Source organism: Camelina sativa, chromosome 11, assembly GCF_030686135.1.
Source record: "Camelina sativa cultivar CO46 ecotype springtype chromosome 11, ASM3068613v1".
Classification (NCBI taxonomy): Eukaryota; Viridiplantae; Streptophyta; class Magnoliopsida; order Brassicales; family Brassicaceae; genus Camelina; species Camelina sativa.
In genome coordinates, this window is record NC_141890.1 from 15,796,859 (window position 1) to 15,821,802 (window position 24,944).

Here is a 24,944-nt window from a genome sequence, read left to right on the forward strand (position 1 = left end):
AATTGCACAAAAATTGGATTACTTCTCTGACAATGACATTTGCTATATATAGTGGGCCAGTGACCTAGGGTTTCCTCTGTCTTTCTGTAAAATGACAATTTTGCCCCTGCGGCCAGATGGACCAGATCCATAATTTCAAGCCCAAAATCTCTTGAGAATCTTCTGTTTGGGGCTTTAGGAATGTTGGGGGCATAGCCCATATCCAACAGTTATGTACGGATTGTCAACGGACGATTTAGAAGACAACGGAAGTCTTTCTTCAGTTGCTACAAGTAAGTATTAGAAACCGTAAGAGATTTTCATATATTCCTCCACAACATTCTACTTAAAATATCTTAAAACATCATATAATGTATTACTTTTAATATATTTGTTTTTCCAATCTGGTGTGCAACAGTGTTTGTTTTAGTTTTAAATGGTTTTTTTCTTAAAGAACCCTGAAACTTCTTTTTTCTTTTTTTTTGGAAGTCTACTTTCAACTGCAAAATATGCAACCAAAACTTTTTTGAGTTGTAATAAACCCGTATACAATTTTAATATCACTCAAGTATATGTAAAAAGAGGGAACCAGATCCTTCACCGACAACACTACAGTTTCATTAAACCCGTCTTAGAACAATTGGTAATAAGTTTGTGGTGTTGTTCGTAATGTGGAGGGTTTGGATCTCTCATTTTATAGTATCTTCTTCGAACTATTTCATCTTAGACGTAGTTTCAAGAGATAATAAATACTTTATTCTTCACACTTTCATTTTTCATTATTCTAGTAACATTCCTATACATTCATTTAACATTCAGTTCATTTGTTATTCTACTGTTCAACTAATATTCAGTTATTTCACTATGCATACATTAAATCATTAAAGTCTTTCGGAAAAAAAATCCACTCTTTAGCACTTAAGTCCGTTTTAACCGGGACTGGCCGGATCAACTTATAGAGTTTATTAAAAAAAAAAAGTTCATTAAAGAGTTGTTATTGTTATTTTATTAAGGGGAGTTTTTGGCTGAGGAAAGTTTAGTGAGGAAATATGGGACCTCTAAAGAGCTCCTAAAATCGGTGACGGATGCATTACAAAGAAAATCAAATCCCCAAAGTAGCCTTACAAACTTCATTGAAGCGGCTCAAGAAGTAGGGCATTGTCACTACGAGTGCCAAACCAGTTGGGGCAACGTAATACTAGCTTCTCATTTTAATCAGTTTATTCTAAAATCAAACATATCACGAAACATTAACGTGTCCTTTCCTTGAACTTATGAACCTTTTGCCATAGTAATGTATTTTTCTATATAAGTCATGCAGCTTGGTTGGTTATACGGTTCAGTGGGAGATGATATAAAGACAAGTATTGGAATCCATACGAAAGGATGGACTAGCTCATTCGTTTCTCCGGATCCACCTGCGTTTCTTGGATCTACGCCATCGGTAGGACTAGAGACGATAGTCCAACAGCGACGGTGGGCTACGGGAGCGACTGAAGTACTTTTTAGCAAACAAAGTCCGTTGATCGGTTTTCGCCGGAAAATAAAATTCCGACAACGGTTAGCTTATTTTTGGATTCTCATGTGTATAAGGTCAACCCCTGAGCTCATTTATTGTCTCTTGCCTGCTTATTTCCTACTCCACAACTCTACCTTATTTCCCAAGGTGTCTTTCTCTCTTTGAATATAGTTTAGTTTATATTATCATAAAACTAATTTGAAGAAAAAGTTAATTATTTTCTTACATCTTTTTTTTTTGTGTGGGATTTTATTAGGGACCTTGTCTAGGCATAATAGTGACACTTGTGGGGATGCATTGTCTAAACAGTCTATGGCAATTCATAAAACTTGGGTTTTCGGTACAATCGTGGTATGTCTCCCAATCACTTTGGAGAATAATAGCCACTAGCAGTTGGTTATTTAGCATTCAAGATATCGTACTCAAGCTTTTTGGAATCTCGAAAGTAGGGTTCGTAATCGCTAAAAAGACTATGCCTGATTCAAAATCAGTAGATGAGTCTAAAACATCACAAGGAGAAGATGATGGGCCAATATCAGACTTAGGCAAATTTGAATTTGATAGCTCGTGTCTTTTCATTCCCGGCACATTTATTATGTTAGTGAATCTTGCTGCTCTAGCTGAGTTTTTGGTTCGTCTACTACAGTCGAGTTGTAGTCATGGAGGAGATGGGTCGGGTTTTGCGGAGGCTTGTGGATGTATTATGGTGGTCATGTTGTTCTTTCCATTTCTGAAGGGTTTGTTTGAGCATGGAAAATATGGTATCCCATTGTCTACACTTTGTAAAGCTGCCTTTTTAACAGTTTTATTTGTTGTCTTCTCGGTGGCAAAGTATTGTGGCGGCGATATGGTTTGTTTGTTGTGCAACTAGCACAACAGGTGGAAATCCACTTGTATGTAGAATTTACGTTCTATTTATGTAGAATTTTAATTTCTACGAAATTGAAAATAAATATTTTATACTTTGTTTAATGAAAATTATAATACATTTACTCGTGTTCTAAGAGTGTTAAAAGACATATTCTTTAGTTTTTTTTTTCATATTCTGTGAAAATTAGAAAGTACATTATGATGTACTTTGGAACACTTAAAATAGGAAACTGAATATTTCGAGTCTTTTTAGGTTTCGTCTTTATGCTTGAGAATATAGGATAGTCATAAACCAAACAACGCTTTGTAGGAATTAGGATACAAACTTCGAGTACAACGAAACCAAATAACCAAAAAAAAAGAGAGAGTTAACTTCTAAATTCTAGTCAATCCTAATTCAAAAGAATCAACGACGATTGTCTGCGTATTGGCCAACGGATGTCGATAAGTTTCTCCAAAACATACTAAAATCTAAAAACACACATCTACTAGCTCAGATTTTCTCTTTGTACTAATAAAAGTACATTACTACATAAACACAGTTGTGTCTACAAATTCAAGACAGAAAAAAACATAACACCATAACGATAACATACACAACGTAATTAAAACACAGTAGCTAGGCTATACAAATTCCCCCCCCCCCCCCAAAAAAAAAAAAACACATAGCAATAGCAAACAAATACATAATAACACTTGGAAGTTGGAACCGAGTCACCGTATCTCATACGTCCCTAACCCAAATTAAGCAACATTTTTGGTAACGTCTTGAATAAACTTTTGCAAAGCCAAATGCGAAGATCCACCGTCCATTAACGCAACACGACACTTCACAGCCATCTCCGTCACCCTCTTCCTGACATCACTGTCCTGCTCCATCACACACCTGGTCGCTCTCTCTATATCCTCTGACGTAACCGTCTCCATCTCACTGACCATCACCAAATCTCCTCTAATACACTTCCGTATCTCCACCGCAAGTCCCAGCTCTTCCACCATCTCGAACGCGTTCACCTTCTGTTCCGCGTAAAGCGGCCACGTCACCATCGGAACACCGAACCACAAGCTCTCTAGCATCGAGTTCCACCCGCAGTGAGTAACAAATCCTCCTATAGCCGGTTTCGCTAGCACCGCCGCTTGTGGTGCCCATCCGATCACTTTCCCTCTGTCCGATGTCCGGTCCAAGAACCCCTCCGGAAGAACCTCCTCCAAATCAGTGAAATCTCCGGGACCGTCCGTCCTTATATTCGGAGACGCACGACGGAGTGACCAAAGAAACCTATGACCGCTTCGGTCTAACGCTACAGCTACCTCTCTAGTTTGTTCCTCAGTGAAACCTCCCATGCTCCCGAAACAAAGAAACACAACAGACTTATCCGGTTGCACATCAAGCCACCGCAAAATCTCTGATCCCTTCTCGTCCTCATCGACAGAACCGTTTTCAAGATCCAACACTGGTCCAACTGGATAAACTTGAGGAAGATCACCACCTTCGAACATTTTCAAAGCGTGAGGTTCCAGCTCAGCAACAGTATTTACCAAAATACCCGTCATTTTCCGAAACGATCTAGCTAGAGTTCGGATAAAAGGAAACCACTCCTTTGAACTGAGGATATGAGGGAGACACTTCACAGGATAAGGACGAGTCAGACAAGGAAACACCAACTCGTCCACGGACTCATCCAAATCACTGACGTCATACTTCTTCTCATCGTACATTTGCTGAACGTGAAGAGTCATTCCAAGAAACGTAGCGTTCGATGTGTAGATCATGTAACACGGAACTCCGAATCCGTCGGCTACATCGATCATCGAGGAACAGAACATGTCCACCACGAACCCTGCCAGCTTTCTTGTTGGATCTTGAATGCTAGTAACTGCATCTCTCACTTGAGCCTTTTGTCTCTCGATGTAGACCTGAGATGGCTCTAGATCAGCGTTCGGTGATTTTTTAACGACGGAGATAGCTTCGTAACGGAGACGATCTTGAGACTTTGTAGTGAGTGATGCGATATAAGCGGTTACATCGCCGACGTCGTTTCTAGGAGGGATGATGATGAAAGTGATGGAGATAAGATCGTCTCTGCTGATGAGTTGCTTAGCTAGCTTCACGGTTGGCCGGAGGTGGCCGATGCCTGGTGAAGGTATAAACACAAGCTCGATCTTTGTCATTATTGTTTTTTTGGAATCTTCGTTGATAGGGACAAATGACAAAAGGTAGTGCGGTTTTATATAATAAAAAATGGAAGTTGTTTGTTGGGTCACGTAAGCCGGCCCATTTAGTGTTATTGGGCCAGAAAACAATAAAAATAATAGATTATAGATTATGGTATCCCATTGGTAGGGGTAGCCGCCGGCAGTAAAACCCTAATCCTCAGATGAGTTTCTTTTTTGTGTCTGTCTGTGTGTGTTGTGTATTTATATGGTTTTTAGAGACTTTCGTCTTCATCAATTCATAGGATCTTTCTCTCATTTCTCTTTGTCTGTTTGCTGTAGTTGTTTGGTTTTTAGGGTTTATTGAAAGAGGTTAGTGATGTTTTTGAATGGGTGTGGGAAAGGTGTAAGGATGATATGGTGATGACAAAAGTGTATTTTATGGACTAGAGTTTCAGATATGGGATTCTTCTCCCAGTAGTTGAAGATTAACCCCTTGGCTGTCTGAATATTATTATTAGCCCCTCTTCCTTTCATATCAAATCTTGTCTTTTTTTTTTTTTTTTTAAATCCATTATTGAATAAAGTTTTGTTTTTGAAGGCTTTTTGTTTGGATTGGATGTGTTTATTCATGTTTTTGTTTGGGGTATGAAAAAGCTTATGATGATAAAAAAAAACAATTATCTTAGCGGATTTCAGTGAGGTTCTCTTTGAATCTATGATCTGAATTTGTTACACACACTGAGGCTTTTTCTTTTATTGCCCTATTTTGGTTTGGTTGAATTGGTATTATGTTTTGGTTTGATGCTGATGCAATGATGAGAGAAAAGCACGAAGAGTGTGAGAAGAGCAGTGGGTTATACCGTGAGCTCTCCTTAATTAAACGACTTCTCCTTCCACTGAGCATTTTCCTTTATTTTGTTTTTTTTCCTAATTGATGAAAGTTTTTTTGTTTGTTGCCTTTTTGTTTTAAGGCGTCCATTACCAATTCTGAGGGATAAATACAATTCCTTCAGGTATAATGGCTTGTGACGCTATAGTTGTTGTGGTATATCCTGATCATCTTGCCTTTTCCTCTGCTTTTTGATCCTGGAAATGCCTCGTATATTTTATATCAATCACATTGGGTTTTGTTTTCCCTTTTTGTTTATCCCGGAAGGGGATGCGTTATTACATTATAGAAATGAGTAATTTGTTTGTGGGCAGATTGTGGTATCAGTTTTTTTACTCTGCTGAATTATTGAATATCTTCTACTGACAGTCAATTGTCATATGGCTACTTGCAACCATTGTGCTAGTTCAAGAGTTCAAAAGATGTTAACCTTCTGGTTGAACAACATTTCGGAGTGGTGACCAAAATAGACCTGAGATCGTTGAGAGAGACCATTGTTTTTAGAGAACATTTCATTAAGAGCTTCATTGTTGAATCTTTCGTCAAAGTTTTCTTTCTTGCAGTTATATAAAACGCTTTAACGATGTAAAAGCATTAATGGAATTCAATGCGATTTACTACTTCATTCAACAAGTACTGTCTATTCATGGCCTTGCGAATTCCTTTAATTTCTTAGTTTCGTCTCGAAGGAATTTAAAGGTCAAACAGTGAGCACACGTAGCTACAGTATTGACCCTCTTCCCATTGTAAATCGAGCTGTAGTCTTAACAATGCTCACTTATCTAAACCTCATAAGTTAAGAGGTTCTTAAACAATCTTGCAGTTTAGTGATGAACATGGTTCGGAATTGGTTTAGAAGTGGACACAAATGGAAATCAACACTTGTTTGGACATGGTTGCTGGCTTTCTCAATCACATAAAGTGTATATTCCTGTAAGCATCTTTCATCAATAATGCTCTTTTACATAGGTCATGAGAAAATTGGACAGTACACTAACCATAACCTACCGGTTAAAGCAAACGTCTCTGGTATGGTATGCTGCAAACTCATTAGTCCTAACCCACGTTAAACGAGCACGCGGAATAGCTTTGCTTCGAACTAGTCTTGTTTCTCGGATGTTTTGAACAACTGAGATATTTATGCCTCGGCGAAATGAAAACGTGTTCTAAAATTAGAGCCACACAAAGTAACTAAAGAATCAAACCATAACTCCGAACTGTACGGTCAACCACATTAGGACAGAAAAGTATCTAACGACAAGAGATTCACACGTGCCATAGATACCCCCACGTGTTGGACACCAAACAGAATAAAAACAGAGCAAAACCTTTCTTCTCTGTTCTTTCTCATCTCCTTGCCACTGGACTCAACTCACTCACACACCCTTGTAACGCTTCTATCTTTGAACCCTAACTCACATACATTCTCTTCCTTCGTCTTCTTTGTTTTAGGGTTTCGTTGGTTTTCAAGGAGGCAAAATTGGAGTTCGACTCTGTGATAATAAATCTCGTCGGAGATGGAGAATCAGACATCGACGGTGGAGATTCTGAAGATTCAAAATAAGAGGAGAAGCTCCACCAATCGATAATCAAGAATACGGCTTCAGGGAACGATGTGGAGGTCACCACCACGAATGAAGACATGATTGAGACTAGTCTCCAAGGTGAAAAGCTCTTTGATTAGGAGAAACTATTCGTCAGTGTCCCAAACACAAATCAAATTGACGAAGATACGAAAAAGCAAGAACACAATGAACTATTCATTGTGCCAGAGAAGGATGTTGATTGATTCAAAATTAAATATGGGTTTTAGAAGTTTGTGGTTTATGGGTTTAGTAATCATGGGTAGTTCTGATTAATTAGCTTTCTTATCATGGGTTATGGGTAGTTATTTTCTTCCTCTATATATATTTCTCGGTTTGTAATTCTCAGACTTTGTGCTTCTCAATTTCAATCGAGCAATTTTAGTTTCAGTTCTTCTTCTTCTTTCCTGCAATTTTCTGTTTTATCCAACAAAGGATGAGTCAGAAATATTAAGAAGAAGATTGTGTCGTCTGAAAAATGAGAGGAGGTTTCAGAGATGAAAGCTGAAGAAGAAGGCTTCACCATTGTTCTCGCTTATTCTTATTGAACATAAACATTATATATGTTTGTGTTTGTGTTAAATAGTTAATAATATAGCATAGCTCCGTTGGTGAAGTAACTATCATTCTTGAGAAAAGGTGAGGAGTTTGAATCCCATATTCGAATGGTTTTTTTAAAGTCTCAATAGCAAAGTCAACAAAACTTTATGATTTATTTTAAAGTCAACAAAAAAATGCTTTAAATCAACGAAAATGCATATTTGGAGATTTTTATGACATTTTTCCCCGTCCAAAATCTTTGTGTTCCACCTTTGTCCCCTTGCCTCTAGCTTGTCTCCTCATGCTCCCCGACAACGTCATAATTCCCACCTCTCTCTCTTTAACCCTAATTCCAAAGCAACTTCGTTATATAAATCCCTCTCTCTCTCTCTCTCCCTCACCATCTCACAAACACACAAAGCAAACTTCATCACATTTCAGGGATCTTATCACAAACCCAAAGAAAAAGAGAAGAAGAAGTAGATCAAGAGTTAAAGAAGAGAGACTCTAATAGTTGAAACAAACAACAAAAATAGTAGGAGAATATGGCGTTTGAAGAAGTCATCAATGGGCTTAACCTTAAGGACACCGAGCTTCGTTTGGGATTGCCTGGAACAGAAGAACAACAACTTGAAGTTTCTTGCGTCAGAAGCAACAAGCGCAAGAACAGCGACACGAAAGAAGAATCTGCTCCTCCTCCTCCTTCCAAGTAAGTTGAGATCTGAAATAGTATTTTTCATTCAAATCTCTTGATATAGATCGATCAGTGTACTAATGAGTAATCTTGTTTTGTAAACTTCAGAACACAAATCGTAGGTTGGCCTCCAGTGAGATCTAACCGTAAGATCAACAACAACAACAAAAACGTTAGTTATGTGAAAGTAAGCGTGGACGGAGCTCCATATCTCCGTAAGATAGATCTCAAGATGTACAAAAACTACCCAGAGCTTCTCAAGGCACTCGAGAACATGTTCAAGTTCACAGTAGGTGAATACTCCGAGAGAGAAGGCTACAAAAAGGGATCTGGATTTGTACCTACTTATGAGGACAAGGATGGAGATTGGATGTTGGTCGGTGATGTTCCATGGGACATGTTCTCTTCATCTTGCCAAAAACTCAGAATCATGAAAGGATCTGAAGCTTCTTCTTCCTTATGATCCCTGCCCTTTTAGTTGGCTCTGGTCATCAAGTTTCCTACTTTATTTTAGAGATCTTTTTAGACATAAAAACAAAGTTTGATGTAAAGAAAAACAAAGAGAAAGAGAGAGAGAGAGAGAGAGAGAGAGAGAGAGAGGTATGAACAATAGGGATACAAACACTATAGCCCGTTAATTATGTAAAGATCAGTTTTGATTATACAAAGTTTATATGTATTCTCAAGATAAACCAAACATTATGCACAGATCTGTCTATGTGACTAATCATTTACACATCAAACCTAAAGTGTCTAAAGGATTCAAAGATATGTAGTGGTTAGATGTGAGCTTCGTTGTTCTCTATAGTATAATACAAACACTAACTAATAAAGATTGGGACATAGTGAAAGATATAAAATTTTGGATTAAGAAATGTGGGAAATTTAATGGATATTATCAACATCGAAAGTTTTGGACTTAATATAGATGGCGAGAATCTTTACACACCACCCACCAATCAGTTGCTTCACCAAATTGGGGTTTGACTTGAGCTCTTCTCATCGTCATCTTCGTCGCCTTCATTTCCGACCTACGTTCATCACTCTATCACCCACTCAATCGCCGTAAGCTCTTCTTCTTCCTCTCTCTCTCAATCTCTGTGTTTTTGTTTGTGTTGGTACGGATTATGAATCATTGATGGTGTTGCTTTGATGGGTATCGTCTGTTTGATCTTTTTCAATCCGAAAGTTCACTCCTTTGATTGTTTTATCGTATGTTCTGTTTTGACGAATTTGGAGCAAATTTTATCTGTTACGAACTGGATTTGTTTTGCAATCATTTAGAGATTTATGAGATACTTGTTTCAGTTGCAAGAATTGGATTCGAAGATTTGTAGCCATGGATTCTTCTGGAACTGATTCGGCTAAAGAGTTGCATGTTAGTTTGGATTCAACTACTGAGGAAGAGTATGCCACACAGTCAAAGCTACTTAAAGAGTTCATTAATATTCCCAGCATTGACAAGGCTTGGATTGTCAACTCTGATTCTGGTAAGTTGGGACATTGAAATCAAGATTTTAAGCGTTTTGTTCTTGAGAATGAATCATCTGACCAGATGAAATGATGATTCACTTTATTGTAATGGGATAAGTTTGAAGTATTTGAAAACTTTTTACTGCAGGTCCTCAGGCAATGTTTGCCTTGAGTCAGGCTAACCTTTTGGCTAATAAAAGGAAGAAGTTTATGTTGTCGGGTCATATCTCGAAAGAAAGTAACCAATCTGTTAACTTTCACTGGGCGCCATTCCCCATCGAGATGACTGGTGCATCAGCTTTTATCCCATCTCCATCAGGTCTGAAGCTCCTTGTGATTCGAAACCCTGAAAACGAGTCTCCTACAAAGTTTGAGATATGGAATTCGTCTCAGCTAGAGAAGGAGTTCCATATTCCACAGAAAGTTCATGGCTCTGTATACGTTGATGGATGGTATACCACTTTTTTTTTGGCTGATTTTTAAAGACAAGTTCTTGTAGAAGTATAAAAACGAGTAATGCTTATATATGATGTAGGTTTGAAGGGATCTCTTGGAATTCTGATGAGACTCGTGTTGCCTATGTCGCTGAGGAACCATCTCGTCCAAAGCCTACATTTGATCATTTAGGTTATTACAAGAAAGGGAACTCGTTGGACAAGGATATTGGAAGCTGGAAAGGTGAAGGGGATTGGGAAGAGGAATGGGGAGAAGCATATGCAGGAAAAAGGCAGCCTGCGCTGTTTGTTATCAATGTTGACAGGTATTACTCAATTTTTTCATAAGAAAAGAACATTTAGTCGTAATTTTTCTGATGGTTGTTTCTCTTTTTCTGTTTAACAGTGGAGAGGTCGAGCCAATCAAAGGAATTCCTAGATCGATAAGTGTTGGACAGGTTGTTTGGAGTCCAAACAGTAATGGATCAGCTCAATATTTGGTTTTTGCTGGGTGGTTGGGAGATAAAAGAAAGTTAGGTATCAAGTACTGCTACAACAGACCTTGTGCCATATACGCAATTAAGTTCATTGCGGATGAACCAAAGTGAGTTGGTGACTTATATAACTACTAAGAGACATCTGAATTATTCCTAATTTCCCATAAATACTATAGAGTTTATGTTTACTTGGGTTTCAGAGATGATGCAAACGGATTCCCTATACATAATTTAACTAAGAGCATAAGCAGCGGTTTTTGTCCTCGCTTCAGGTTTACATCTTATGATTCCTTGCTTTTTAAGTTATATATGTGCTAAGAGTATTTGTTTTCCTTGTTACTCTGTATTCTTACACAACTTTTGTTCAACATTTCCCTTATATATAGCGGTGTGGATTTGCAACGTTCATTTTTGTTATGACCTGTTAGAACTTTCAAACTTACTCTCTCTAGTCATCATACATTTTTTTCCTTCCCTCACAGCAAAGATGGCAAATTTCTTGTGTTTGTATCCGCAAAGACTGCTGTTGATTCTGGGGCGCATTGGGCAACCGAGTCACTTCACAGGATTGACTGGCCAAGTGATGGGAAACTTCCTGAGTCAACAAATATCATTGACGTGGTGAGGTTATGCGGAATTTTTTTTCTCTTTAAAAGCCAATAAGACCTTCAAAATATTCCCGGGTTGACCACTTTTTGTTTGTTAAAAATGCATAACTCTTTCCACACAAACATATTTGTTATGTTATTTGATGATATTCAAAGATATCTTATATTGCAGATTGAAGTTGTAAATTGTCCTAACGATGGTTGTTTCCCTGGGCTCTATGTTACTGGCCTTCTGAGTGATCCGTGGCTGTCAGATGGACATAGCCTTATGTTGTCTACCTACTGGCGCAGTTGTCGAGCGATACTCAGCGTAAATTTGCTAAGGTGACTGTTGAATTGATATGGAAAGTTTCAGAATTTCCTCCTGCTGCTGTGCTAACTGCTAACTGATAAACTATATATCTTGAGAATATTTCAGCGGTGAAGTCTCACGTGCTAGCCCTGATGATTCAGATTATTCGTGGAGCGCTCTTGCGCTAGATGGTGATAATATTGTTGCTGGTAAAATATTTTGAGCGAGTTACTTAATCTCAGTTACTAGCTGCCACAATTTTATCTTAATGACACACCAGACTTGTAACAACATTATGTTTTCTTTTTCTGACTAGTGTCTAGCAGTCCAGTGAGTGTTCCTGAAATCAAGTATGGAAAGAAAGTTGTCGATTCAGCTGGGAAGCATTCATGGCAGTGGTCGAATGTTCAATACCCAATCAGATGCTCTGAAAAGGTCAAAAGCATATATTGCTTGAACTTTAGATTTAAATGATGTTAAGTCTTTTCCTCATCTATCTTTTGTTTTAATTGCGGCAGGTTATCTCAGAGCTTTCATCTCTTCAGTTTAAAATTCTAAAAGTACCAATTAGTGATGATTCTGAAAGTCTTACAGAAGGTAATTTACACTTTAATTTTGATTTTGACAAAAACTATTTGTTTTCTTGACTGTGGCCCTGAATACTCTGTTATTGTTTATGGCAGGGGCCAAAAACCCTATTGAAGCTATATATGTATCATCCTCCAAGTCTAAGGAGATTGGGAAATGTGATCCCTTAATTGCTGTTCTTCATGGAGGTCCTCATTCTATTTCACCTTGCAGCTTCTCCAGGAATATGGCCTATCTCTCCTCAATTGGATACAGTCAGCTGATTGTAAATTACAGGTTTACTTACGAGAGCGTACAGCTCCAAATTCCACTAGTTCATCAACCTTTTAGAGATCCTAACTTGGTAATGGTGACTCATTTGAATTGAAGGGGTTCATTGGGATATGGGGAAGATGCTTTGCAGTCTCTACCTGGCAAAATTGGATCGCAGGTAATTACTATATACGCCTGCAATGCCATTTTTCTTCTTTCTAACCTGCATTATGCTTAATTGATAAGCTTCTCTGACGCAGGACGTGAACGATGTGCTCACGGCTGTAGACCATGCCATCAAAATGGGACTCGCAGACCCGTCTAAAATAACTGTGCTGGGTGGTTCTCATGGTGGGTTTTTAACCACTCACTTGATTGGCCAGGTACTGCAGTTACTTTACCTCAGAATTGATGGCACTGAATTAGTAAGCACCATCCTTATTCATTTATCCCAAACTTTTTCTGTAGGCACCGGATAAATTTGTGGCAGCAGCTGCAAGGAATCCTGTATGCAACTTAGCATCAATGGTTGGGATTACAGATATACCTGATTGGTGTTTCCTTGAAGCCTATGGGGACCAGACCCACTATACAGAAGCCCCCTCACCTGAAGATCTTTCTCGGTTTCATCAAATGTCTCCTATATCACATATCTCTAAGGTCAGACCAACCTTGTTTATCCGGTTCTTCAGGACGTTTGAAAATATTTAATGATTCTTGTTGTGTATTTACTACTGCTGCAGGTGAAAACACCTACTTTGTTTCTTTTGGGAACTCAAGATCTCCGTGTTCCGATATCAAACGGATTTCAAGTAAGATCCTTTTTAGTTTTGAAAGAATCTGCAACTAGTTCAAGTTTGCAGACTCAAACTCGTTGGTAATATCGTTGGTAATGGTGTTTAATTTGGTGTTCTTGATTTGTATAGTACGTGAGGGCATTGAAGGAGAAAGGAGTTGAGGTTAAAGTTCTAGTCTTTCCCAATGACAATCATCCCCTGGACAGGTAAAAACGAAAGCCTGCCATTTTTGTTATTCATAGTTAATACTTAAATAATCTCTGTGTGAAAGTTTTAAACTTGTGATTGTGTATGCAGACCACAGACGGATTTTGAAAGCTTTCTCAACATTGCTGTCTGGTTCAACAAGTACTGCAAGCTGTGAACACCTGATATTTTCGAATACCGAGTTTGTTTTCTTAAAAAATCGGAATGGAAAGAGTCGAAAGAATAATCCTTTGGTTTCACCAATCTTAGATTGCTTGCAGCAAAGACTGCGACTTTATGGTTTCATGTCATAAACCTTTGAAAATAAAGTGGTTTAACAGGTTCTTTTATGCAATGAAAACACATGAGGGAAGAAAAATAAACGGCTAAAAACTTTAAGGCTTTGATTTTGTTTACACACAATGCATGAGTTTGCAGAAACGGAAGGTTGCGGTTAGTAACGTACGGTATTGAACTCAACTGACAATAGCAGCCGGAAACGGATGTAATTGTATTGTTGAGTGGCACTAGCATGTGTCATAACATATAAATAAACACGAATAACATAGTTATGTGATTAAATAATAATCAAACAATGTAATGCTTTCATCTTTGAAAAAATTATCAAGAAATGGGATGGAATACAAGGTACTTGTTCCAACTTGTGGAGTTTTCAGATTGATTCTTCTTCAATCTAAACGATATTTTTGCGGATGTCGAACCCAAAAGAACTCCTGATTACATATTCTTACGAACTATTATATGTGAATGTAATTATGTGTAACCGGTACCCTGTTTGGGTTTAAAGTTTGAAATGAAAGTAGTTAGAAAACACCTACAAAACAAAAAAACATACAACAACCGCACAGCACCAAACTACTATGAGAGCACATTACTCTGAAAAGTCCCAAACCACGTCACTAGTTCAGTATCTCCTGGAGGCCTTGAAACACGACATGCTCCTTGAGTTCTTGAGAATGCATGGTTCAACCATATTAATCCATCCTGAAACAATATAGTAATAATATCTCCAAACTTCTGTAAAGAAACCACAATCAAAGAACTCATCATGTAGATCACATAAGAGGCACGCTGAAGGAACTGCCAATCTCTAATGTATGAGTTTGTCTCTCGTCTAGTTAACCTGTGTCTTGCCACTATCCAAGTAATGAAGGCATGTTTTGGAATCCTTCCCTTGAACCACACATATTCATACCAATCCACCGTTTCCCTGAGGGATTTAAATATTCCCACCAGGTTCTGGCCGTTGAGAACCTCTGTGAAGCTTCACTTTGTCCCACTTTCCATAAGTACAAATCATCCTCCCCATCCTCATGCAGGTTCACCACAGCATGTATATATATATATTGACAGCATGTATATATACAAGTACAGTATTTATATATACATAATTGTGTGTGTGTGTGTTTAATTTCGTAATCAAGTTGACATGAATATATGGTAGGGAAAATATATTTTGTTATTTTACGTCAACAACATAACATGCATCGTGAATTACATGTAAATATTCTGTTTTTGAATTAGCTTTAAGGATTATTAGAAACTTTGTAGTACTCATCAATCACTATTCTCATTTTTGTATATTTATGTGTGTCAAGAACATAAATAAAACTAAAACCATTACTTAGATGTATTAGTTAATTACTATTACTTAAAGATTTTAGTGATATTATGAGGCGAACAAAATGACAAGAGAAAAATGCCTGAAGAGAAATTGACTAATGCTCAAAGCATCAGATATATTTATGAACATGACTATAGTAAACTCATTCATATTTCATTCGCTATGTGAGAAATGAATGAATGTTAATGTTTTAGATTAGTAAACCAAATTATCATATTTAAAACCGGATTGAATCGTTGGGCTATGTAAGCGTGGTAAAAAAGATAAGATAGTGACATTCATGACTTCGCTGAAACTTTCTTTAAAGCACGATGGACTTGCTTTTATAAGTAAACCGAGCACCCATGGATGTTACATTTATACATTTCCTTTAATTGATGTTCAGACTTGGCAATTTTGTATTTAATATGGGGTACGATTAGGTCAAAACCTTAAGAAAAAATATACTAACAAGATCTTACCATGGAATGAACTCTCTCTGAGATAAAAACATCATGGATGGTTCATGGTTGCCGAGACCAATTCATCTTATATAAACTAGCCGATTTTGGACTCTCTAGATCTTCTCTGGTTGATGGTGAATCTTATATATGTATCAACAGTAGTTGCAGGAACACCTGGTTACTTAGTCCCTGAGTGAGTAATCAATCAGTTATCTTAATCATAAAATATTATGAAATGAAATACCTATAGTTAATATTTTTTTAGGTACTATGGAACAAATTTGCCAAGTGAGAAGACTGATGTGTATAGCTTTGGGGTAGTTTTATTAGAAATCATCACAAACCAGCCTGTGATTGATTCAAACCAGGTGAAAGCGCATATTACAGAATGGGTTGGATTCATACTCATGGAAGGGGACATAAGGAATATTATCAACCCAAAAATGATGGGAGAATTCGATACAAACGGTGCGTGGAAGGCTGTGGAGTTGGCTTTGGCTTGTGTAAACCCTACCTCAAACAGTAGACCAACAATGACACATGTTGTGATGGACCTAAAAGAGTGTTTGGACTCTGAAATTGCCAGGAAACAAGGGAGTTAAGAGATGTATTCAAAAGATTCTATAGAATTAAGCTTCTCTCCTCTTCTAGATTCTTACTTGGACGGAGGTAAATTGAGAATAATCCATTGAACCCAATGATGTCTAATTGAATTTGAAGTCTTATGAACTCAATGATTGTTTAAAGAATCCATTGAAGTGTTTAGTTATCTGGAACTGAAAACACATTCTTTATGAATCTAGCAAGTGGTTTATTAGGAACAAGAAATCGATATGAAAGTACTCCACAAGGCACAAGGTTGACCTACACTTGTTTGATTTGCTTTTTTTTTTTTTTTTTTTTTTTTGACAACAGAGTACAAGATTGACTCAAACAAGGAGGGATCATCTCAGAAATCCCTAAAAAAATTTAGCAAATCTCCTATCTCCCTCTCTATTCTTTGTACCCCTCTTTCTTTTAATGAAATGTGTGCAGACTATTTTACCCTTCCTTCCTTTTATTTTTTTGTTTTTTTTGTTTTTTATTTTCTAAAAAAATAATCATTCACGATTTCTTTTCTTCCTCAGTCATCGTCCTTCCTTTTTCGCCGGAGCTCTCCAGTCTCCACCGTCACTATTTATTCACCGGAGCTCTCCATCCCTGTTGCTTTTCACCTTTTTTTAGTTCACGTTCTCCTTCAAAATGCATGTGTGTTCTTCAACATAAGAATACATTCTTGATTAAATAGGGTTAGGTTTTTAATTTTGGAAATGTAGATTGAATTTTGCTTGAAATACTTAGCAAATTGGGTGTTTTACCATGGGTTATGGGTCTATTGCGCTATTTAGTTGATAAGAAATGAATCTTACTGTTGAATCGTAGTGAATTGTAGAGATTATAATCCCAGACCATTCAATTCGATTTTCAATTATTGCGACTGGGTAAAACTAGTAATACTAGTAAATGTAGTATTGCTAGTAAAACTGGTAATACTTATTAATATAGTAGAACCAATTAAACTAGTAGTATTACTAATTGAGTTTTTTTTGGAATTGTTTTGGCAGGATACAATGAAAGAGAACCTTAGTATGCATTTTAAGTGTGAAGGTCACATGTATAGTATAATGTTCAAGACATATGTGATGGATATAACTTTGTTGATGTTAAAAGGAATGATATACAAGAAGCTTGAGTTTGTTGAAAGTCACGTTACATTGTAGTTGAGCTACAATCCACTAATAGTAGGAGCATCAGTACAATGTGATTTTAATGATGATGAAGATGTTAATGTATTTTTAATGTCCGTTGATCATGAGAAGCGAAGATGTATGTTGTTTGTGAATGTCATCTCTGTCTTGGAACAGCCTGAGCAAGTGCCGAGAGTGGTGGACCAAGGTTTTGTTGGTATGAACTATTGAAAGAAACATTCTGAGGATGATGAAATTGCATCTAACACCATTGTTTGATTCATGTTTGATATTTTGGGTTGTACTACTACTTTGTTGGTTATGTCACAACTATTATAAAACTTATTTTAAAATCTAGTAATGTTTGATCTTTCATTGATGTGTATATTTATTATATCATAACAGAGTAAAACATGCGTAACTAATATAAAAATGGTCAAACTAGTAAAACTAGTATTAAACGTTGAACATCCATAAATAATTTTTAAAGAAAATATAAGAATGTGTGTACTAGTAAACGTCAAAAGTAATGTTTAAATGTTTACTAAGAATGAAATTTTTAAAAATATATGAATTTTGGATTGTGATGAAAGAAGCTAAACAAGTGTTTCTTTATACTTTTAAGGTCACTTTGTAAATAATAACCAAGTTAGGATGACAAAGTTATAGAATTGTAGATTTTAAACATAAGAATGCATAACAAACTCATAATTATACGTTGATAGACTTTAATCAACAGTAAAACTAAAAAATATAATTTTAAGAGTAGGTAAAACTAATTAAATGGAAAAACCTCAAAAGTAGAACTATTTGCAATTGTGGTACAACTATTATTCTTGGTATAACTATGTGTGAACACTAAGTGTGAACACACATATTGCACACGTGGTAATACAATTCAGATTTGATTCTGCAAAATTTGATTTTTTTTCCCAAACGAAGTTGAAAATTGTAGATTAATCGTATAAATAAATAAAAAACTTGTAAAACTGGTTTACTACCCAATTTTAAATGACAATACACTAGTTTTATCTAGTTATACTATTTTAGTATCCAGAAATTCAAATACGAGCATAAACCCAGAATTTATGGACTTGTTTCCCTATTTCTTCTAGCAATAAGAAACGATGAGCCCTTCGTTTGCATAGTCACTCCGAGCGAGATTCTAGATGTATGTGCCACCGATCTCTCTTCATCGTGACGTTTGCAAAATACCTCTTCCTTCTACCTCTTTGTTTGTTTGGGCTTGCAAATCTTCTACCTATGAACTTTGAGCAATCTTCGTCCTCTTTTTCTCCACCTTGTTTTAGCCATTTTCGAGTAGTTATCGTTGAAATCTTGCAATAAACATAAAAACAAGTATTATCAAGTTCTATTAATATATCAAAATCACACTAGTTTTACCTAGTTATACTAGTATTACTACCCAGAAAAATCAAATATGAACATAAACCCATAAATCACAAATTATAATCCCAAAGCTTGTTTTTTGGACTCATCTTCCTTATCAATCGAACACAATAACAAAATACCTCTTCGTTTGTTTCGGCTTGCGAATCTTCTACCTATGAACTTTGAGCAATCTTTGTCCTCTTTTTCCCCACCTTGTTTTAGCCATTTCGGAGTAGCTAGAGAGTAGTTATCGTTGAAATCTTGCAATAAACATAAAACGAAGTATTACCAAGTTCTATTAATATTTCAAAATCACACTAGTTTTACCTAGTTATAGTAGTATTACTACCCAGAAATTTAAATATGAACATAAACCCAGAATTCACAAATTATAATTCCAAAGCTTGTTAATTTGACGCATCTTCCTTACGAATCGAACACAATAACAAAATACCTAGTTTTTCAAATTTCACGAAATCGATTTTGAGATAATAGTTTGAGAAATAATGGATGAGAACGGTGAGAAAAAAATGTAGCAGTTATTTGATTTTAGATTTTTTTAAAAAAAATTATAAGTAATTATATGTTTGTGGATTAGATCCAATAGATATTGGATGGGTGGATAAAGCCCATGTAATATATGTAATATTTCTGTGTTTGTTAGGGTAGTAAGGTAATAGGCATACTTTTAAAATTAAAAATAATTCTAAAAGAAATTGTTTTTCGAGAAGGGAGTTTTGAGATTTCTAAAAAAAAATTGGGGACTTTTGAGATGAAAACTCTTCAAACAAGCCAATATGAAGGAACATTGTTTACATAGGTAACTAAGTGCGGAACTGTGCGAACCCGTCGCGCTAAATTATCCGCTTTACCATTTTGGGATCGAGGGATGTAGACTAAGGAAAAAGAAGCAAACTCCTCTTTATCTGCTTGTATGTCCTCCAAATAAGGCGTAAAAGCTTGCCACTCGGAAGGCGAAGATACCATCTTCACTAAGTCAGAGCAGTCGGTGAGAAAGACGACAGATTGGTTATCCGCCCCAATCATACAGCGCATAGCCCAGAGAAGGGCTTCAATCTCGGCATGAAGAGGGGAGAGACTACGGCGAAGGTTGGCAGCTCCCATAGTAGGGGTGTCCCCCCAGGGTGACGTGCAGAACCATCATCTACCCGCATAACAATTTGTTGCTTTCCAAGAACAATCTACAAAACAAGTATAGCTCGAGAGAGACCTAGGAACCCCTAATCCCCCACTTCCACAGGGAACAACCGAAGTGTTAATATCCGATACTAATACCATATCCTCTGTCTGAGACAGAGCCCATGCTTTTGCCTCATGCTCCGCTAACCGCAAAATTGCACGGGGTTTGAATCCAGATTACTGAAAAGTTTATCATTGCGCGCTTTCCAGATATACCACAAAATCCAGGGAAAGAATTCATGGGTTGAAACATTTGTACACCGCTAAAAGAGATAATCCATGTTTTTGAAAACTGACACTGAAGGAAAAACGCCCAGGACCGCCGGAAACTGCGACAAGGCCCAAACCTGTCTAGCCGGCGGACATTCGAAGAGGGTATGATTAATCGTCTCCTCCTGAAAACCACAAAGGCCACACGCGGCATCACAACTCATACCGTGTTTCCGAAGATTAGCTGTAACCGCCACACAACCCGAAAGCACTTGCCACATAAAGTGACGAAGTTTTGGTGGACACCTAATTTTCCACACAACTGCCTGAAGAGGTACAATGTCCGGCCAAAATACTTTCGGCTCAGCGGGAGCCGTCATATTGGAAACAAGAATATGGTACTCTGATTTTACCGAATATTTACCAGACTTAGTAAAATGCCATCCCAGTAAATCCTGTTTATCCGATTGACGCAACGGTAAGGCAGAAATCATAGCAACATCTTCCGGTACAAACGTAGCCGTAAGGTGAGCCATATCCCAGGAAGTAGAACTCCTATCAATAAGATTTGTAACTCGGAGCAGGGGATTAGAAGGCGACCCTGTGCTCAGTGCTGGTCTCGGGGATTGAGCAGGGATCCATGGGTCAGTCCATACAGAAATGGAAGCACCATATCCTACATGTTTAATAAGTCCTTTGTTAACCAGATAGCGAGCAGAAACTATACTCCGCCACCCATAAGACGGCAAATAAGATTTAATTGGATCCAAAGGATCAGAATGCCGATAGTATCGGCCCTTAAAAACCCGTGCAAAGAGTGAATCCGGTACGGTGATCAAACGCCAGAGCTGCTTCACTAGCAAAGCGGTATTATAATCATCCAAGCACCGGAAACCCAAACCTCCTGCATCTTTACCACTACACAGTTTATCCCACACCACCCAGTGTAGCCCTCGTGATTGGCCAGACGAGCTCCACCAAAAATTAGAAATTGCACTAGTCAACTTCCTCGTAACCGTCTTGGGTAGCCGAAAACATGACATCACAAAAGTAGGAATAACCATAGCAACGGACTTGATCATTACCTCCTTGCCACCTTTTGATAAAAGTCTAGCGGGCCACCCACTTGCCCGTGATTGCAACCTGTCCTGAACGAACGAAAAGATTTTTGTCTTAGCCCCACCCAAGCTTTTGGGGATACCTAAGTAAGATCCCATACCACCCAGATTTGTGATCCCCAGAACCTCTTTTAACTCCTCCCTGAGATCATTATCCACCGTATGTCTGAACTGGACCGAAGATTTCTTAAAATGGATTTGTTGGCCAGAAACCCGTTCATACTTCCGAAGGATCCCTAATACCACCTCACATTGCTCCTTTGTGGCCCGACAGAAAAAAGACTGTCATCCGCAAATAAGAGATGAGAGATGGCGGGACTAGCAGTCAAAACCTTGATAGCAGTAAGGAGTTTCATCTGCTCTGCTTTCCAAAAATGTGCAATTAGCACCTCCGTACAAAGAATAAAAAGATAGGGCGACAAAGGATCCCCCTGACGCAGCCCCCGACAGGGGATAATGGAGCCATATGCCTGACCATTAATCAAGACCTTATATTGAACCGACTTTACACAGCACATAATCCAGGTTATCCACTTTTCACAAAAGCCAAACTGCCTGAGCAAATGTTCGACAAAAGATCACTCTACTCGGTCATACGCCTTACTCATATCCGTTTTGATAGCCATGAACTTCCCCTTACAGGAGGGGTTGGTTCGTAGGCCATGAAACATTTCCTGGGCAATCAAAATGCTATCCAAAATTAAACAACCCTCTACAAACGCCGATTATGTTTCCGAGACGAGAGATGGTAATATAGTTCGTAGCCTCTGGCACAGAACCTTAGATATAATTTTATAACCAACATTACATAGGCTAATAGGCCGTAACTCCGTCATCCTCGTCGGCTTATCCACCTTTGGGATAAGACAAATGTTTGTCACATTTAGCCTTTTGTCGAAATCCCCGTTCCGCAAGAAGGAATTAACCAACAATACTAGATCTGCTTTAACCGCAGCCCATGCTTTCTGGTAAAAAAGGGTGGTCATCCCGTACGGTCCTGGAGCCTTGTCCGGATGCATCATGAACAATGCATGTTTAATCTCCTGTTCGGAAACCTCTCGAGTTAAAAATTCATTTGTCTCTAAAGTAATAGATGACTGGATCTCATCTAACATGTCCGCAAAATCCGAAGGGTCCGAAGATGTAAATAAGTCTTGAAAATAAGAGACCGCAATATTTTGGACATCATTCTCCTCCGTCGTCCAAACACCATGTTGATCATGAAGACCAACAATGCGGTTCCGAACTCGTCTCTGCTTTGCATGAGCATGAAAATAGCTGGTATTATGGTCACCAAGCCACATCCATTGCCTTCTGCTTTTTTGGTACCAGTAAACTTCTTCATCTCTATACACCTCCCGTAACCGCCAAGTAAGCTTTGCAAGTTCATCAACCGAAGTAGTATCATTTTCCTGAGCTACCGCTAATTTGGACTTTAGATCCTCAATTGTCTTCCGCCCATAAGGTAATTGCTCTTTCCTCCAACGAGAAATAGCACGGCGACATTTAGTAATTTTATCCACCAGGGTGGCACTGGGAGCAGTTCCCGTCGTAGAATCCCATCCTTCGAAAACCGCAACAAAGAAACCCTCCTTGTCAAGCCACCGTCTACCAATCGAAAACCACCCTGACCCCGCCGAATCTTATCCTCAATAACAGCTAACACTGGCTTATGATCTGACGCAATCATTGTTAGATACTCCATAAAAGAGTCCTTAAACAAGTCATGTCACTCCTCATTCACCAAAGCCCGATCTAACCGACATCGTATCGGTTTGTTATCCACAATGTTGAATCCACAATGTCGAATCATTGAGTTAAAAGGCACAAAAGAAGAGGCAGGACACAATTTACCACCCCTCTTCTCAGGGTTTCCTTTTAACTCATTGAAATCCCCAATTAAAAACCAAGGAGAATCTCTATTCAAACCAATCCTTGTTAACCGTTCCCAAACCATTTCTCAATTCTTTGGAACTAGATCACCATATACAAAAGAGAGATAAATTAATTTTCCTTTGTATACAATTTTCACATCGATAAGTCTATTGGATTCAAATAAAATAAAAACATTATTATTTTTGTTATTATAAAATAGTGCAAGACCACCACTACAACCAACAGGTTCAACCGTTTTAACCAAAATGACCAAAAAAGGTTCTAAAAAAGAAAAGGATTGCCTAGTTTCAGAAAGAAACAAGAAATCTGGCCGATGCTTCCCCCATAAATCCCTGAGATACCCAATAGTAGCTTTATTACTCAATCCCTGACAATTCCAGCTTAGAATCTTCATATATCAGCTCTCGGAAGTGGTGGTTTGGTGCCACCCATTGCCTCCTTCTCCACCACATGTGGCTTAGGATTATTAGTAACCCCGGATGGACCTGTACCCTTCGGAGCTGGACGCTTACGAGGAGTACGAACATACACATTCAACTTCTTTGACCCCATCCCCTTAAGTCCCATGACACCCTTACCCTTACGCTGCTTGGGCAAGGTAGCTCCATCCGCCACCTGCTGATCTGTCACCATTGTCTCAGAGACAATATCACCTGACAAGCCGGTAACCAGAACCTCATCTATTTCACCAGAACCATCATGTTCCCCAATCATAACAACGTCGACATTAGGCAGGATCTCCTCATTGCCCAAGGAACACTCCCCAACCATCCCCTCTACAGCGATAACAGAACCATCTCCACTTTCCCCAGACCCGAGACCCACAGACTCCTCCACCTTCTCTAACACAACTCGATCCCCTGCTTGCCCTACGACACCCAAACCATCAGCCAAAGGCAGCTCCTCTGGATCTTTTGGCTTCTCCTTGTCCATGACCTCACCAACATTGGCTTCTTCCTCCTGAAACAAAGCCTTACGAACCACTTTCGTCGGGATAGGAACACCAGTCTCCACCTGAGAGTCAGACACACCACCCCTCTCCATCACCACCGACGAACCAAGAGACTCCTTAACAGTGGTCTCCTTAGCAACCGCTTGTGAATGGCAATAGTCATTGTACTGAACATAAGACTGAAAACGTCTCTGTTTAGCCACTGGTTCCCCTCTTGATAAATCAGACCTAGACTTTGTACCCTTTGTATTCCTCGCCTCAAAAGGTCGCTTCCCCTCCGTCTGAGAGCCTTCTCCTATGAACTTTCCTTTGAAACCACCCTTGTAACCACCATCTTGACCAGCACCCTACCTCCACTCAGAAGTGATAGCTCCTTTGTAACTCTTGCCCCGACAATCTTCCGGCTCATCTCGTTGCTGAATCAGACCAGCAGTGACCTGCGGCGGTTGTAACAGTGGAAAATGATCATCGTCATGGCACAAGCTGAAACATCGCCGAAAATACCCGAACAAACGTTTATATCGAAGCGACATTATGGTCTCCTCTCCATTGAAGAAGTCCACTTCAGTCTTGAAACCCAAATGCTTGAGACCATTAATTGTAACCTGGACATGACCACCATCTATATCGACAGCCTCGACACGCCCCAGATCCGCAGCTATCCCTCTGAAAGTCGGCTCAACCCAGAACTGGAATGGCACTCCCATGATGCGAACCCAGAAAGTTAAGGAAGAAGGATACAAAGGATCCACCGTTGGTGCCCATCTAACCATTGAGACCATCCAATGGTCAAAGTGGAATGGACCCATCTTCAACACCTCAACAATGTCTGCTTCCTCAACAAAATCAAACTGAAACTTTCCCATCCCTAAATCCGCACCAACCACTTTCCCTTCCAACTGCTAGATACGGGGAAACATGAGGAGAAGAGATTTCATGTCTTGACGTCGCGGATTAAAGCACCATCCCACCACCGTTTTGGAGTAACCCTCGATCAGAGCTG

General features: G+C 38.5%; 5 protein-coding genes, 1 long non-coding RNA gene and 4 other non-coding genes across 11 annotated transcripts; 7 read left to right on the plus strand and 3 right to left on the minus strand.

Annotated features, from left to right (window-relative positions):
- The first annotated feature begins 211 nt into the window (after nt 1-211).
- Nucleotides 212-2,369, plus strand: LOC109127295 (cellulose synthase-like protein B5). The gene is made up of 4 exons (XM_019231884.2): nt 212-272; nt 993-1,171; nt 1,301-1,645; nt 1,755-2,369. Exons 1-4 carry the CDS (start codon nt 212-214, stop codon nt 2,367-2,369), a joined length of 1,200 nt encoding a protein of 399 aa, XP_019087429.2.
- Nucleotides 2,370-2,866: 497 nt separating this feature from the next.
- Nucleotides 2,867-6,044, minus strand: LOC104728064 (UDP-glycosyltransferase 71B5-like). The gene has a single exon (XM_087470895.1). It carries the CDS (start codon nt 4,538-4,540, stop codon nt 3,113-3,115), a length of 1,428 nt encoding a protein of 475 aa, XP_087327021.1. The 5' UTR covers nt 4,541-6,044; the 3' UTR covers nt 2,867-3,112.
- LOC147934046 (small nucleolar RNA Z157/R69/R10) lies at nt 4,934-5,038 on the plus strand. The gene has a single exon (XR_015573487.1). It is a non-coding gene; the product is annotated as a small nucleolar RNA Z157/R69/R10 (small nucleolar RNA).
- LOC147934047 (small nucleolar RNA R11/Z151) lies at nt 5,177-5,272 on the plus strand. Its single transcript, XR_015573517.1, has one exon. It is a non-coding gene; the product is annotated as a small nucleolar RNA R11/Z151 (small nucleolar RNA).
- Nucleotides 5,332-5,430, plus strand: LOC147934048 (small nucleolar RNA Z152/R70/R12). The gene has a single exon (XR_015573494.1). It is a non-coding gene; the product is annotated as a small nucleolar RNA Z152/R70/R12 (small nucleolar RNA).
- On the plus strand, nt 5,506-5,632 carry LOC147934049 (small nucleolar RNA snoR80). Its single transcript, XR_015573476.1, has one exon. It is a non-coding gene; the product is annotated as a small nucleolar RNA snoR80 (small nucleolar RNA).
- Nucleotides 6,045-7,683: 1,639 nt separating the features above from the next.
- On the minus strand, nt 7,684-8,707 carry LOC147934050 (uncharacterized). Of its 2 annotated transcripts, none has more exons than XR_015571217.1 (2): nt 8,573-8,707; nt 7,684-8,371 (listed from the first exon to the last, which is right to left on the minus strand). It is a non-coding gene; the product is annotated as an uncharacterized LOC147934050 (long non-coding RNA). The 2 variants fall into 2 exon arrangements; XR_015571218.1 differs by having other exon boundaries at nt 7,684-8,258; nt 8,573-8,703.
- On the plus strand, nt 7,937-8,937 carry LOC104723746 (auxin-responsive protein IAA1). Its single transcript, XM_010442145.3, has 2 exons — nt 7,937-8,246; nt 8,340-8,937. Exons 1-2 carry the CDS (start codon nt 8,083-8,085, stop codon nt 8,692-8,694), a joined length of 519 nt encoding a protein of 172 aa, XP_010440447.1. The 5' UTR covers nt 7,937-8,082; the 3' UTR covers nt 8,695-8,937.
- Nucleotides 8,790-13,741, plus strand: LOC104723745 (acylamino-acid-releasing enzyme). The gene is made up of 18 exons (XM_010442144.3): nt 8,790-9,296; nt 9,540-9,721; nt 9,853-10,156; nt 10,240-10,464; nt 10,545-10,742; nt 10,836-10,907; nt 11,118-11,256; nt 11,416-11,567; nt 11,662-11,744; nt 11,852-11,970; nt 12,054-12,132; nt 12,219-12,399; nt 12,493-12,553; nt 12,636-12,758; nt 12,844-13,035; nt 13,119-13,187; nt 13,302-13,378; nt 13,470-13,741. The coding sequence occupies exons 1-18, from the start codon at nt 9,160-9,162 to the stop codon at nt 13,534-13,536; spliced, it is 2,460 nt and encodes an 819-aa protein (XP_010440446.2). The 5' UTR covers nt 8,790-9,159; the 3' UTR covers nt 13,537-13,741.
- Nucleotides 13,742-20,028: 6,287 nt separating this feature from the next.
- On the minus strand, nt 20,029-23,050 carry LOC147934051 (uncharacterized). The gene is made up of 5 exons (XM_087472449.1): nt 22,948-23,050; nt 21,873-22,720; nt 21,681-21,767; nt 21,426-21,563; nt 20,029-21,375 (listed from the first exon to the last, which is right to left on the minus strand). The coding sequence occupies exons 1-5, from the start codon at nt 23,048-23,050 to the stop codon at nt 20,029-20,031; spliced, it is 2,523 nt and encodes an 840-aa protein (XP_087328575.1).
- Between the last annotated feature and the right edge of the window lie 1,894 nt (nt 23,051-24,944).

What these genes read in the sequence shown, in the direction of transcription:
- LOC109127295 (XM_019231884.2), top strand. Translation starts at nt 212, where the DNA reads ATGTACGGATTGTCAACGGACGATTTAGAAGACAACGGAAGTCTTTCT. An exon ending in GCCAAACCAGTTGGGGCAAC is followed by an intron (nt 1,172 to 1,300) that starts GTAATACTAGCT and finishes TAAGTCATGCAG; the next exon opens with CTTGGTTGGTTATACGGTTC. An exon ending in ACTCTACCTTATTTCCCAAG is followed by an intron (nt 1,646 to 1,754) that starts GTGTCTTTCTCT and finishes GGATTTTATTAG; the next exon opens with GGACCTTGTCTAGGCATAAT.
- LOC104728064 (XM_087470895.1), bottom strand. Translation starts at nt 4,540, where the DNA reads ATGACAAAGATCGAGCTTGTGTTTATACCTTCACCAGGCATCGGCCAC.
- LOC104723746 (XM_010442145.3), top strand. Translation starts at nt 8,083, where the DNA reads ATGGCGTTTGAAGAAGTCATCAATGGGCTTAACCTTAAGGACACCGAG. An exon ending in GCTCCTCCTCCTCCTTCCAA is followed by an intron (nt 8,247 to 8,339) that starts GTAAGTTGAGAT and finishes TGTAAACTTCAG; the next exon opens with AACACAAATCGTAGGTTGGC.
- LOC104723745 (XM_010442144.3), top strand. Translation starts at nt 9,160, where the DNA reads ATGGCGAGAATCTTTACACACCACCCACCAATCAGTTGCTTCACCAAA. An exon ending in CGATATCAAACGGATTTCAA is followed by an intron (nt 13,188 to 13,301) that starts GTAAGATCCTTT and finishes TGATTTGTATAG; the next exon opens with TACGTGAGGGCATTGAAGGA. An exon ending in GACAATCATCCCCTGGACAG is followed by an intron (nt 13,379 to 13,469) that starts GTAAAAACGAAA and finishes TTGTGTATGCAG; the next exon opens with ACCACAGACGGATTTTGAAA.
- LOC147934051 (XM_087472449.1), bottom strand. Translation starts at nt 23,050, where the DNA reads ATGGTTTGGGAACGGTTAACAAGGATTGGTTTGAATAGAGATTCTCCT. An exon ending in AAACCCTGAGAAGAGGGGTG is followed by an intron (nt 22,721 to 22,947) that starts GTAAATTGTGTC and finishes CGGCGGGGTCAG; the next exon opens with GGTGGTTTTCGATTGGTAGA. An exon ending in AACTCCTTACTGCTATCAAG is followed by an intron (nt 21,376 to 21,425) that starts GTTTTGACTGCT and finishes TGCGGATGACAG; the next exon opens with TCTTTTTTCTGTCGGGCCAC.